Source organism: Taudactylus pleione, unplaced genomic scaffold (assembly GCF_031769625.1).
Source record: "Taudactylus pleione unplaced genomic scaffold, aTauple2 ptg000436l, whole genome shotgun sequence".
Taxonomy (NCBI): Eukaryota; Metazoa; Chordata; class Amphibia; order Anura; family Myobatrachidae; genus Taudactylus; species Taudactylus pleione.
Genome location: NW_028284838.1, coordinates 583,295 through 595,849, shown reverse-complemented (window position 1 = coordinate 595,849; position 12,555 = coordinate 583,295). Strand labels below are relative to the sequence as shown.

Genomic DNA, 12,555 nt, shown 5'->3' with positions numbered 1-12,555 from the left:
GCAGAAGATAAAAATGTCTGTTTGCGTGATTATCAGTATAGCATGAGGCTCTGAATCAGGCCCTGTGCGTGCTTTCTGCCAGGGAAGTTTAAAAGTTTATATATTTAAGTTGATCTAGGTTTAATTTTTACCATTGGTGATGGGTGTAGCTATACTTCAATATTATTATTATACGCTCATTAATATTATTATTGTTATACGCTATGGTCATTGGATATGTATGGAGTCATCTTTCAAGTTTGCATGGTTGTTTACATGTTACATTATTTTCCCCCAGACTTATTTGTGTATTAGTGCCTTTCCCACATTGTTTATTAACCAAAGAACTTTCTTACAAAGACCTATGAGTGCCTTCTAGCAGTATACATTAATCTTATCTTACACATACGCACTCTTGTGTACAGAACACGTTTAAATAATGTGCAACTATATATACTACTGTAACATAAAATACCATATATGGTGTAAATATAGTGTGAATTCTGGCAATGTGAGGTAGGTTAAGCAAACTGAGCGAGAGTCACAGTTTCCCTGCTATCAGATCTTTGACCAATTGGTCCTTAGGGCTACATGCTTATTCATTGGAGATGTGGGTAAAACTAAATGCAACCAAATAAGCTGTGGCAAACAACGTAAACAGCATAAATAACGAAAACACAGTGTAGAAAGATCAGATATATGGTCTAATAGATTATATTTTTCCCATTTTCCCAAAAATGTGTTCTCTTAATTGAGTTTTAGGGGGGAATTCAATTCGCCCGGTCAAATTTGCACGGCAGCCGGCGCGCTTTATGGCAGTGGGACTTTTTACAAAAGTGTTCACTATCCCATAGGTTTGCGCGTACTTTTGTGCAAATTGGGCATTTGGCCAGCCGGGCAAAGGGTGCAAGATGGGCTGCTGTTACCAGTGTGTAAATGCTGCAGCAATGGCAATTCGCACCCTTCACCGACAATTGATTTCCCCCCATAGGTTTAAAGATACTTTGCATCCATACATGGTCAATAGAACAAGAGGATATGCTGGCACTGGATAAATGATAAATGTTAATAATGTTAATTAATGTACTGTGTACATAAATTATACGAATAATGTGGTGTTGAATATTTACTAAGCAGCACGTTGGAGGCTTCCAGCGTCCATTTCTGCTTTTAGAAACATTGTAACTTATTCTGCTCTATGTTATTGTCTCTGTGTGTGTGTGTGTGTGTATGGATAGATAGATAGATCTATATATCTATTATATACAAAAAGTTATCAACATAACAGAATTATTTCTCATGGTGCCCTCACAGTCAGACTCATACAAAAATATCGTAGGTGCAGTACTCGTGGGTAAAAAATTCAGGACATTTTGTTCATTCATCATAATTACTTCTCTGATTAAAGTGTTTGTGGATACATACATTAAAACACCATTCTTTCCTCCTCCGTACTCTATATTGGAAATAGTCTTCAGTGGATCAGTTGTCTTGCAAAACAGTGCCACCTAGTGCTTGGTGTGGATAACTGTCTTTTGGCTACATGCTAATAGTTATTTTGATTTTGTGTGTGTAAGACATTATTATAGTTAGGTTATATTTTCCTCTTCAAAAGTGCATTTATCTTATAGCAAACTTTGTAATTATAATTTCCTATTTACACAACTAATATGAATACCCTAACGTTTACTATTATAAATTGTAGTACCAAAACTTAAATAGTTGTATTAGGAATTTCTGCTAAACTACTTATTGCTACATAGTGTATTGCATTGAATATGTGTAAGCAGCCAGCAATATGGCTGTCTTTAAAGAATGGCCTCTATTTTTTCCTGGGAGAAGGTGGGTGTGCTTGTGCAGAATATCCAGTTAATAGTTTTGTGAAAACTGAAGAATTATGACTGACAACGATAACGATATCATTGTACGATCTCCCACGTGTGCTGGATGATCGATATCACCAACGATGGCCAACTATTCTGATCGTGGGTTCCTATAGTAACCTGGTCGATATCGACCAGGTTGGCCTGGATGCACGGGCGATGGACGTTATTGTCCATACATGGCCGCACATCACAGGTCATTGGCCACTGAAAAATGGACGATATGAACCATAACGATTTGATCAATATCGTTCATATTTTCCATTTTAATCATACCCTGTGTACGCACCTTTACTGTTGCATCACATACCTGCAAACATTCAATGTTTCTTATAATTAAATTTTCAGTATATTTATTTTTTGAGTGTTTTTGGATTCGTTCTTTTTCTTTTCTTCATCTCTGTAAGGCACCATTACATATATTTTCTTGTCCTCTAATCTTGTTGTATTAGTGCTTTGAGGCATCTAGCTATCTTGAAGCAAAGGTTCCCATCATTTCTGAAGAATAATTGTTACTAGTAGTTCTATTATAGAAGTCAACTTTTATTTTAAAGATCTTTTAAGGTAGACTTAACCGAGAACAGTCATACCGTGGTAGAGTTTAATTGAAAACAGAACACTAAAAACATATTATACACTGTCTATTCTGTTTTTTATTTAAAATATAAATACTTATAGGAAACCAGCCATTAATTCCATTTAGATTAATAAATAATACAGAAAAGACAAACTAAATAGCACAGGGAGCCGGGGATACTGTATTTGCAAAATTATAGGGGTGATCCCTCCAACAGAGGAATGTGCATAGGAGTGATCCATCCAACAAGGAATGTGCGTTACTGCTGTAAAATTATAGGGGTGATCCCTCCAACAGAGGAATGTGTGTTACTGCTGTAAAATTGCAGGGGTGATCCCTCCAACAGAGGAATGTGCGTTACTGCTGTAAAATTATAGGGGTGATCCCTCCAACAGAGGAATGTGCGTTACTGCTGTAAAATTATAGGAGTGATCCCTCCAACAGAGGAATGTGCGTTACTGCTGTAAAATTATAGGGGTGACCCTCCAACAGAGGAATGTGTGTTACTGCTGTAAAATTATAGGGGTGATCCGTCCAACAGAGGAGCGTACGTAACTGCTATAAAATTGCAGGGGTGATCCCTCCAACAGAGGAATGTGTGTTACTGCTGTAAAATTACAGAGGTGATCCCTCCAACAGAGAAGTGTGCGTTACTGCTGTAAAATTATAGGGGTGATCCCTCCAACAGAGGAATGTGCGTTACTGCTGTAAAATTATAGGGGTGACCTCTCCAACAGAGGAATGTGCATAGGGGTGATCCCTCCAACAGAGGAATGTGCATTACTGCTGTAAAATTATAGGGGTGATCCCTCCAACAGAGGAATGTGCGTTACTGCTGTAAAATTATAGGGGTGACCCTCCAACAGAGGAATGTGTGTTACTGCTGTAAAATTGCAGGGGTGATCCCTCCAACAGAGGAATGTGCGTTACTGCTGTAAAATTATAGGGTGATCCCTTCAACAGAGGAATGTGCATTACTGCTGTAAAATTATAGGGGTGATCCGTCCAACAGAGGAGTGTACGTAACTGCTATAAAATTGCAGGGGTGATCCCTCCAACAGAGGAATGTGTGTTACTGCTGTAAAATTACAGAGGTGATCCCTCCAACAGAGAAGTGTGCGTTACTGCTGTAAAATTATAGGGGTGATCCCTCCAACCGAGGAATGTGCGTTACTGCTGTAAAATTATAGGGGTGACCTCTCCAACAGAGGAATGTGCATAGGGGTGATCCCTCCAACAGAGGAATGTGCGTTACTGCTGTAAAATTATAGGGGTGATCCCTCCAACAGAGGAATGTGCGTTATTGCTGTAAAATTACATGGGTGATCCCTCCAACAGAGGAATGTGCGTCGTTGTTGTGCATGTGGGCATTTGTGTATGTTTGTAATATTTTGAGCAGAAGTGTGATTTTTTATTTATTTTTTTCAACTAATGTCAAGTGTCCTAGTTAGCACATTAGAGATGTTGGAAGGCATGAAAAAATAGCTTTTGGAAAGTAGAAAGGATAAACAGCAAAAAGGAAAATTATCTGAACATGAGAAATTAAAGCCAAACGGCTGCTTTGAATATTTAGCAAACGAGAGCTCTGATTTCCGCACAAGACATCAGCTTTTATTGGAACGTCTTTTCATTTTCATTTTTCAGCGAGGACTTTTACAAAATGAGCATTGATTTCTGAAGCTTCCTAGCCTTCTCGATCCATTATTTTTGATTTTACTATGAAATATCTATATCCTTTCTACTGACATCTGACAAACATCATATGGGAGTCATTTTATCTCCCAATAATGTATTTGTCAAAAAGTATCAGGCATTAATGGATTTCACTTCCTCACAGTCCATTCCAAGCATGTTAATGTCATCAGCATAACTCTTAGAAACATTTAGCCATATATTTATTTATTTTCTTCCTTGTTCCCACCCCTCTGTAATTTCATTCTCCCTGTCACTCCCTATCTGTTTGTCCAGGATGAGTACCGCATACAGATGTGGCTAATGGTTAATGATGAATTACATGCATGCAGACAAATTGGGCCAAAGAATTGTGCTCAACATTTTGACAAATTGATTTTTATCTTTGCAAAAAAGTGATGTGCAGACCATTTCTGATTTATTTGGATTTTATCTGTTCATGTATTGTTAAATGAAGAGTATTTTTTATTTATCACCACAATAATTCTCAGCACTTTACAAAGGAAATAAAACAAGTTACACAATAACATATAATTGCACAACTTAATACAGTGTACATTTAGCAAAGTAATGTAGGGAAGGCCAAGAGCAAGGGTCATGCTTACAGCCTAGAGGTGGTTATGGGCGGTACAATGGGGAAAAGAGGGCATATTTGGGGAGGGCAGAGATTAGAGAAAAGGGTAAGGGGTGGTAGGCAAGAATGAAAACTTTAAGGGCCTCTTTAAATGCGGTGATGCTGGCGTTGGAGGGTATTCTAGAGATTGGGAGTCGCCCATATGAAACCTTGAACACAAGAATAGAAAAAGGTGATCAGGGAAAAGGTGAATGGCAGCAATTGGGAAAGTGAAAGGGCTGGGAGGGAGTGTGTGAAAAAAAAGAAACTGGATATGTAGAGAGGGGATGTGTGAGATCATATTCATTGTAGGTGGGAGGGAGACGTTTGCATTTGATGCTTAATGGGACAGGGAGTCAGTGGGGTTACTGATAGGTAGGGTTAGCAAACTAGAAAAGATAGAGCGTCAAGAGGGGAAAGTGAGACATGCATCAAAGTTAAGGATAGACTAGAGAAAGGAGAGGCAGGAATCTGGAAAACCAGACAGGAGTAGCCTACTGTAAACAAGGTGGAATATTATGAGGCCATGAAACTGAGTTTAAGTAGCTATCGGCTTGAGGAACTTCCTGATTGTGTAAATATTGTGGAGGTGGAAACGGCAGGATCGGGAGAGGAACTGAATGTGAGGAGAGACAGAAAGGGAACAGACATCGTACTTTGGGAACAGAAGAGTGGGAGATGTTCTCAACAGAGAGGGTGAGGAGAGAAGACCTTGTCTTGGGGAAAACCAATGACTTTAGTTTTAGAAATATTGAGATTAAGGATGTGTTGTGACATCTAAGAGGAGATGGCTGACAGAGGTGACACAGGAGACAGAAGGGGAAAGATGATCGGAAGAGAGGTAAATTTTGGTATCCGGGGGCCAAAGGAATTGAAAAGGTCACTGGGGGGGGGAAGCTGTGTAGAGGGAGAAGAGAACCCGAAAGAGACCTGGTGAAGGGGAAATGGAGGTGGGTGTAGTCACAAAGAAGGCATGGTATAACAAGTAAGAGATGAACCAGGAGAGAGCTGAGTCACATAGCCCGGTTGAGTGGATGTTGTGCAGAAGGAAGGGATGGTCAGCACTGTTGAATGCTGCTGTGAAGTCCAGGAAATGTGCTAATTTAACATAGTACTATGCAGCTTTTAAAAACAAATGTGTAATAATTATTGTACCATTGCAGTATATAAGAGTTTCAACCTGCAGGCAGTTTAATTTCATGTGTTAGTTGGAGCTGCTATTGTATTATGCGTTCTTATGTAGATTTCTTCTGTAGCCGTTCACACAAGGACTATTATGCATTAATAATACTGTGCTTTCTTCGCTTTGTCTTCAAAATATTTTTCCTCAGTATGTGGATTGCTTCTGTGTGTCCCAGATATCCAGAACTGTTTTGAGACTGTGGGGATTATTTATTAAACTAGTTTTGCAGTCAAACAGACATTTTAAGAGAATTGCCACATGTATTATGTATCAGGGCTTTGGGATATAGTAATGAAAGCATTTTCATGGAATATCCCTCGAAAACTGCTATTTTTTGAGAATTTCTGCATTGAGTATCCTATAATAAATAGAGGGCCTTCTCTATTTTCAGTCACAAAAATTTGCCAAGCCCCGACTAGCTTATGTTTTCCAAGCTTGGTTTGCAACAGTTAATGGAGATGCATCCAAAGGATGCGAAAATGTAGCCTGTAGGGTACAGTGGCTAACACAATCTAAGGGTGGGTTTATGGAGATCGAAGGAGCTGCTGTAGTAGATGATGTGTGAAGACAACAACAGGAGCTGCTCTGGACTAGAGATGTCCAGTCTTCTGAGGGTAGTTAGATTTGCAGGTTGTTGCTCGAAATACTACACCTACTGTGTGTGGATCTGGAGTGTCTAATATGGACCAAATCATCTAGACAAGGTATGAGGGCTAAATGGGTATATTTTATGCTGGAGAACCGTGAAGTGTATAGTACACAAATCCAAGAGAGGAAGTACATTAAAGGGTATTTATCATAAAATAATACATTGTATACGTTTAAAGAGAGTCACAGTGCTCTCTGATGGTGGGTGGGGTGAGAGTACTGTTGCCTTTGGCAATTGGGAGTTCAGATTATTGTTTAAAGTGTGATTATAGCTGTGGAGCCACGCATATCCGTGAGTGAGAGGAGCCCTCCAGAAGGAGGTAGATCTCACAGCTACACAGAAGCCATTAAAAGGGGAATGTATAATGACGGCTGGCTGGACCAGGTATGTACGGAGGGTACTCCCTAAAGGAGCCACTTACACCCCTATAATCACACATTGAACAATAACCAACTCCCCTTTGCATGCACATCATGTTATTGCAGCACCCGCTACATAATGCTTTGTATGCTGTGTGCCCATTCTCCCCCTTTTCCTGTTGCATCCAGACTCGTATAGTCAGTTATAGCAATGGCAATGGGGGAATCCAGGATTCCTGCCTACCCTTCCAGGGCAGCAGGAGACTACACTTTAATCCAGGAGTCTCCTGGAGGGTAGGCAATCATGCATAATAAATATGCCAGACCTGCATATTACACATGCCAGGTCCATATCAAAAGTATAATTACAGGGCAAGCTATTACTTTCTTCTTAATCTTTGGCGGGACAAACTCATATCGGAGTCTGTATTCCGGAAAGAAAGTGCTGTGAAATTGCTCTGATAAACCATTTCTTATTGTGGCAATAAGAAATACATTTTATTGAGATAAAATTCTGACCATAATTCGGCCCCCTAATGTGTAATGACTTTCTTTAGGTTTGTAATAAACATAGGGCGGTATTCAAATGTTTTAGCGTGCCCGATCTCCCGTCTAAAGTGACGGGAGATCACGGGGCGCTATTCAATTGATGCCAATTATCATGCTGATAGCGCCCATAGAGGTCGGGTTTAGCCACAATCGTGAAAAGTGCCTTTTGGGCACTCAAACTGGTCACTTTACGCCCATTTCAGCTTGCACCATCTGGAGCAACAACTGAATAGCTACGTCGGGCACAAAGGGGGGGTAGAAACGGTATACAATCGGGAAGCCGGCTGCCTTAATACCGGCAGCCAGCTTCCCGACTGTCATATCCCGGTGAGGGATGAAATGCCGGGCGTCTAGATGTAGACGGCTGACATTTCCCCGACGCCGGGAGACCTTCGGTCGGGATGCCGGGCGCCGCGAGCGGACAGCCGCGGGGGGGGGGGGAGGGTTAGGTTTAGGGCACCCGGGGGGGGACTTAGGGTTAGGCACCCCCCCGGGGAGGGTTAGGGTTAGGCTAGGGGGAGGCAGGGTTAGGCACCCTCGGGGGACTTAGGTTTAGGCAGCGGGGAAGGGGGGGGTTAGGGTTAGGCACTTGGGGGAAGGTTAGGTTTAGGCACCCCTAAGGAGGGTTAGGTTAGGTTAATTAGTACTTACCTATCCACGATCGGGATTTCCAGCGCTGTTGGGCTTCCGCTGCTGGGAACTCTCCTGTTGTCGGCCAGGCGCTGCCAGGAATCCGCCATGCAGCCGGCGGTATTTCATACCGATTCCATAGAAACAATTGCATACCGCCCGTATATTATAAAAAGAGAAGCGTAGGAATTTTGTGTTAGCAGAGATGACCTATAAAAGTGATACATTTACAACAGCTAGCTGAGATTAACTGATATACGTTGCTAGTTTTCATGATAATTATGCTCAGGCAAAATTACAAAATGAATAACATTTAAAATGCTGAAAAATTCTAAATAAAATGTAAATTAGTAGGTTCCAATGTAAATGGTAGAGGGGGAGGCATCAGATTCTGAGGACTATCCTTCACATACATACAAGATGTGGAAAACTCAAGCATTCGTGTTAGCAATCTGTTCTCTATGGGGGCAATTCAATAGTTTTTTTGGGGGGCGTGCTAATTAATGAGCGCCCAGTTTGCTATTCAAATATTCTGGGCGCTCATTAATTGTCGCCCTCTTCGCCGACTAAAAGACATGGTTTAGCCGTCTAAAACGGCTAAACCCATCTTAATTTCTGGTTAGGGCGCGCTATCTGCGGTTAGTGCGCCCTAACCAGGATGTTTCAGTCACATTTCTGCTCGCGTACTCCTGAGTGCGTGCAGAAATGCCGGCGCCGGTGGCTATCGCTCCCCGACAGAGCAACAATTGAATTGCTCTGTCGGGCGTGTAAAAAAAAAAAGTCGCCGGTAGAACAATTGAATCTCCCTCTCCGTGTCTTAATGTTTCTTACTTTGATAAACTTAAGTCCCACATTTAGCTTTTTTTTTCAGTCCTAAATTTACAATTTCCCTAAAGTTTTAGCACTTTTTTTGTTTTCAGTCCTGAGATTTGGGCAAAAGTGTTTACTCGATGGAGACCTTGGACTTGTTCTCCCAGATAGTGTCCTCCATTTAAGCATTTTAGGCACAGAATCATATAAACCACATTTGGGGAGGCATATTCCCCTTGGGTTTGGGTATATTTTGCCTGTCATACTGTGCATATATTGGCTGGTATCCAATTAGCCACAATATATTTTCAGAGTCGTAAAACAAGGATTGTTTGCCGATAATCCTTGTTTTTCATAGTTTTTTCATCTCCATATCCTATTTGTTCTGCTGAACAAATAGGATTTTTCGGCCAAAACCACATAGGATCTGTGATGAGTTCACGGACCTATGTGTTTTCAAAAACACAACACTTTTCGGGGAATATTTTATGGGACACATCAGGTCCTGAAAAGAATCCCCAATAAGTGCTGGCGGCGTGCTGGCTTTTAGTGCTACTTAGATAGCCCTGCCAGATCCATTAGCACCAGAATAATGATCATGGCTAATTGTATATGTTATGGGAATGTCGCTTGTGTTCTATAGATTGGGCGTTTCTTGTAGGATGACAGTAGTCATTACTCCTAGGCGTGAATTGTATGTGACTAAAATATATATCGGCTTCTACCTGTTGCCAATATTCCTGATGTCTCTCTATAGACTCTGCATCTGTTGAACAGGGTTTGGGATGTTTCATGTCCATTTGTGTCATTTTAAGTTCTTTTTTTTTTTACATAATGCCGCTGTCCAGTAGTAGCAATATATTCTTAAAAATACTTGGATTTATATTCCATGTCATCATGGAATTTAGCTGAAGGGGTTTCAAAGTTTGCAATTTAATGTTTTATGCTTTCCATTTGACCACTAAAATGTGTATCTTTTAAAGACTTGACACACAGGGCATCATTTATCAATGAGTTTTACCATTCACAACTAGTGATAAAACTCGTTAGGTATGATAAATGGTGCTCCAGCCAATCAGCTCCTAACTGTCATTTTTCAAACAGATGACAGTTGGCAGCTGATTGGCTGGAGCACAAGTTTTATCACTCGTTGTGAATGATAAAACTCGTTGATAAATGAGGCCCCTAATAATGCTCATGACTATTTCTAAAAGGAAATAGTGAAAGAATTTCTGAACCAATCAAACTCTGTGTCCCTGTTTTATTTTTAAAGAAATTGGAGTGTAATCCCTAGAAAACAGGTGAATATAAATATTCTTATTGCATGCATTTGGGGGGAGCAGGGGGCAACATCCCGATTTTCCCTATATTGTCACATTCTCCTGGGAAGAAGCACGATGACTTGCCTGACTGCTATTTTCATTTCTCGGCAGCCGTATTTAGGATATAGCTCCACTACCGACAGAATGACACAGGAGTTAGTCAATATTTATCCTCTCATTAATATAATTAATAGTTTTATAGTAATACTGTGACAGTTGTCAAATTTCCATAGTATTATATGATGGGTCATAAAGAAGGGAATTCATTTTATTCCCATAGTTTACAATACATTCATCAATAGCAATTACAGGAAATAATTAACAGGACTTTAATCACAAAATGGTCCTTTTTTGAGTGTTATATGCAGTAAAGTAAACATGAGAACATCATCAGATTTTATGTGGTCAGATAAATACCTTCCTATGGTAGACAGTGGGTTGTTTAGCACACTGCTGCCAGACAATATTGCTGCTCTTTAGTCCCTTCTGCTCTCTGTTACCCTTCCCTCCTGACTACGCCTGTTAAAATGTTTAATAAAAACGTAAAATACTTGTGTCTGCAGTATGGAAGGGCAGGCGATTTTATTACACCTATGAGAAGAAGGTCTTCTCTGTGAATAGAACAAAGGTTATACATCTGTTTATCAGCCATTTGTAGCAGGCGCTAATGAAGAACGCGCAGAAAACCATTCTGGACAAATGTTTAGATCAATCAGAGTCTTTACACTCCAGTTGTGTAAATCATCTAAGAAAACTTTATTAAAAAAAAATAGGGTTAATGCGTTTTTACCTGTAGTATGAATGTTGTTGGTCATTAAAGATGGGCAGTTTATAAGTATTGATTTTTTTTTTCTTGTTTGAACTAAATATAAGAATCAGGCAGGTTATTTATTCAGGCCTATACCATAGCACAATTCCAACCTGAATCATTTAGATTTATTTTCTTTTGCAGACCAAGTGTTGCTGGTAGACCAAGTGAAACGCGTGAAGGAAATTGAAGCCATCGAAAGTGACTCTTTTATACCACAAGTGTTCAGATCCACCCGGGACACAAAAACTGTAAGTTTCACTGTATTGGTTCAAATTTGAAAGTTGTTCGGTTTGTCTGAAACTTCATTATTCTTCAAGATTGTGAAAATCCATTTACCTTTTGGGTTTATCTTAAATATTAATAGGAGCTAAGAGTTAAAACATCTACAGGTAGTGGCAGTGTGTTCTATATTCAACAGGCTGATTCCCCCAGAAGCTTAGGTGTGATGGTGCGGCACCACATATTGTCTCATCTCCGGCCTTGCTCCCTGCTATACATTGCCATGATTTGTATTATTTATATTTGAACATGGTTTTCAGTCTAGATATATTGGTTATTCCAAGATTTTTGGAAAAGTTTGGTTGTAACCTAAGGGACCATGTAACTTAAAATACAAGTTAGCTTATAAAAAAGAGCTACTGATATATTCATATATACTATGTATGTATATTATGTATAAAAAGTAGTCGTCAATCCGTAGGAGAAAGACTGAGGCGGTACACATACATATATATATATATATATATATGTGTGTGTGTGTGTGTATATATATATATATATATATATATATATATATATATGTGTATGTATAATGTGTCTATATGTGTGTATATACAGTATGTATATATAATACGCACACACGCTACACCAGTCCAGGGCCTTGGTACCCGAAGATAGTTTTGCTTACAGCTCAAAAATAAACAAACCATAAAAGTAAATCCTGGCCTGTCTGGCTCTAATTAAACAAAATGATTCCTCCTTCCAGTGTGGAAGGACCTAACGTCCCTCTCACAAAACAGAAGTCTTTAGCACAGCACATACATTCAGTAATCACAGTGTCTCTTAACAGGCCTCTGACCTGTTCCCCAGACATGGAGAGACTGACTCCAGAAACTGACACACCCTTTACCAGCCTCTCACAGGTGTTTGCCAATCAAGGCTGCTAATCAGCTTCTGTATACCAGACATATAGATCTCCCCTTGACAACTTTTCCAGTGTTTTTGTCACAATATATATATATATATATATATATATATATATAATAAGATATACAGTGCCCATTTGATTTAATGAACATTATGGAATAAATACAACTTCATAGGAAGAATGACATGGAGATCAAACTGAAACGCAGATTGCAGAATAAAAAGCAGCAAGGTTCTTATAGACTGTCATTTCTAAAAGAGCAAACGATGCGACCCATGACCGTTAAATTCTCAGCTGAACTGGTTAAACATATTTATTATACCTATCTGAAAAGCACGGAAACGGAACTAT

General features: G+C 39.7%; 1 protein-coding gene across 1 annotated transcript in view; it reads left to right on the top strand.

Annotated features, from left to right (window-relative positions):
* RSRC1 (arginine and serine rich coiled-coil 1) overlaps positions 1-12,555 on the top strand; it is a 368,121-nt gene that overhangs the window by 341,328 nt on the left and 14,238 nt on the right. Inside the window, 1 exon segment of the mRNA XM_088447633.1 lies at positions 11,199-11,305. Within this exon segment, the coding sequence (XP_088303759.1) occupies positions 11,199-11,305 (107 nt within the window).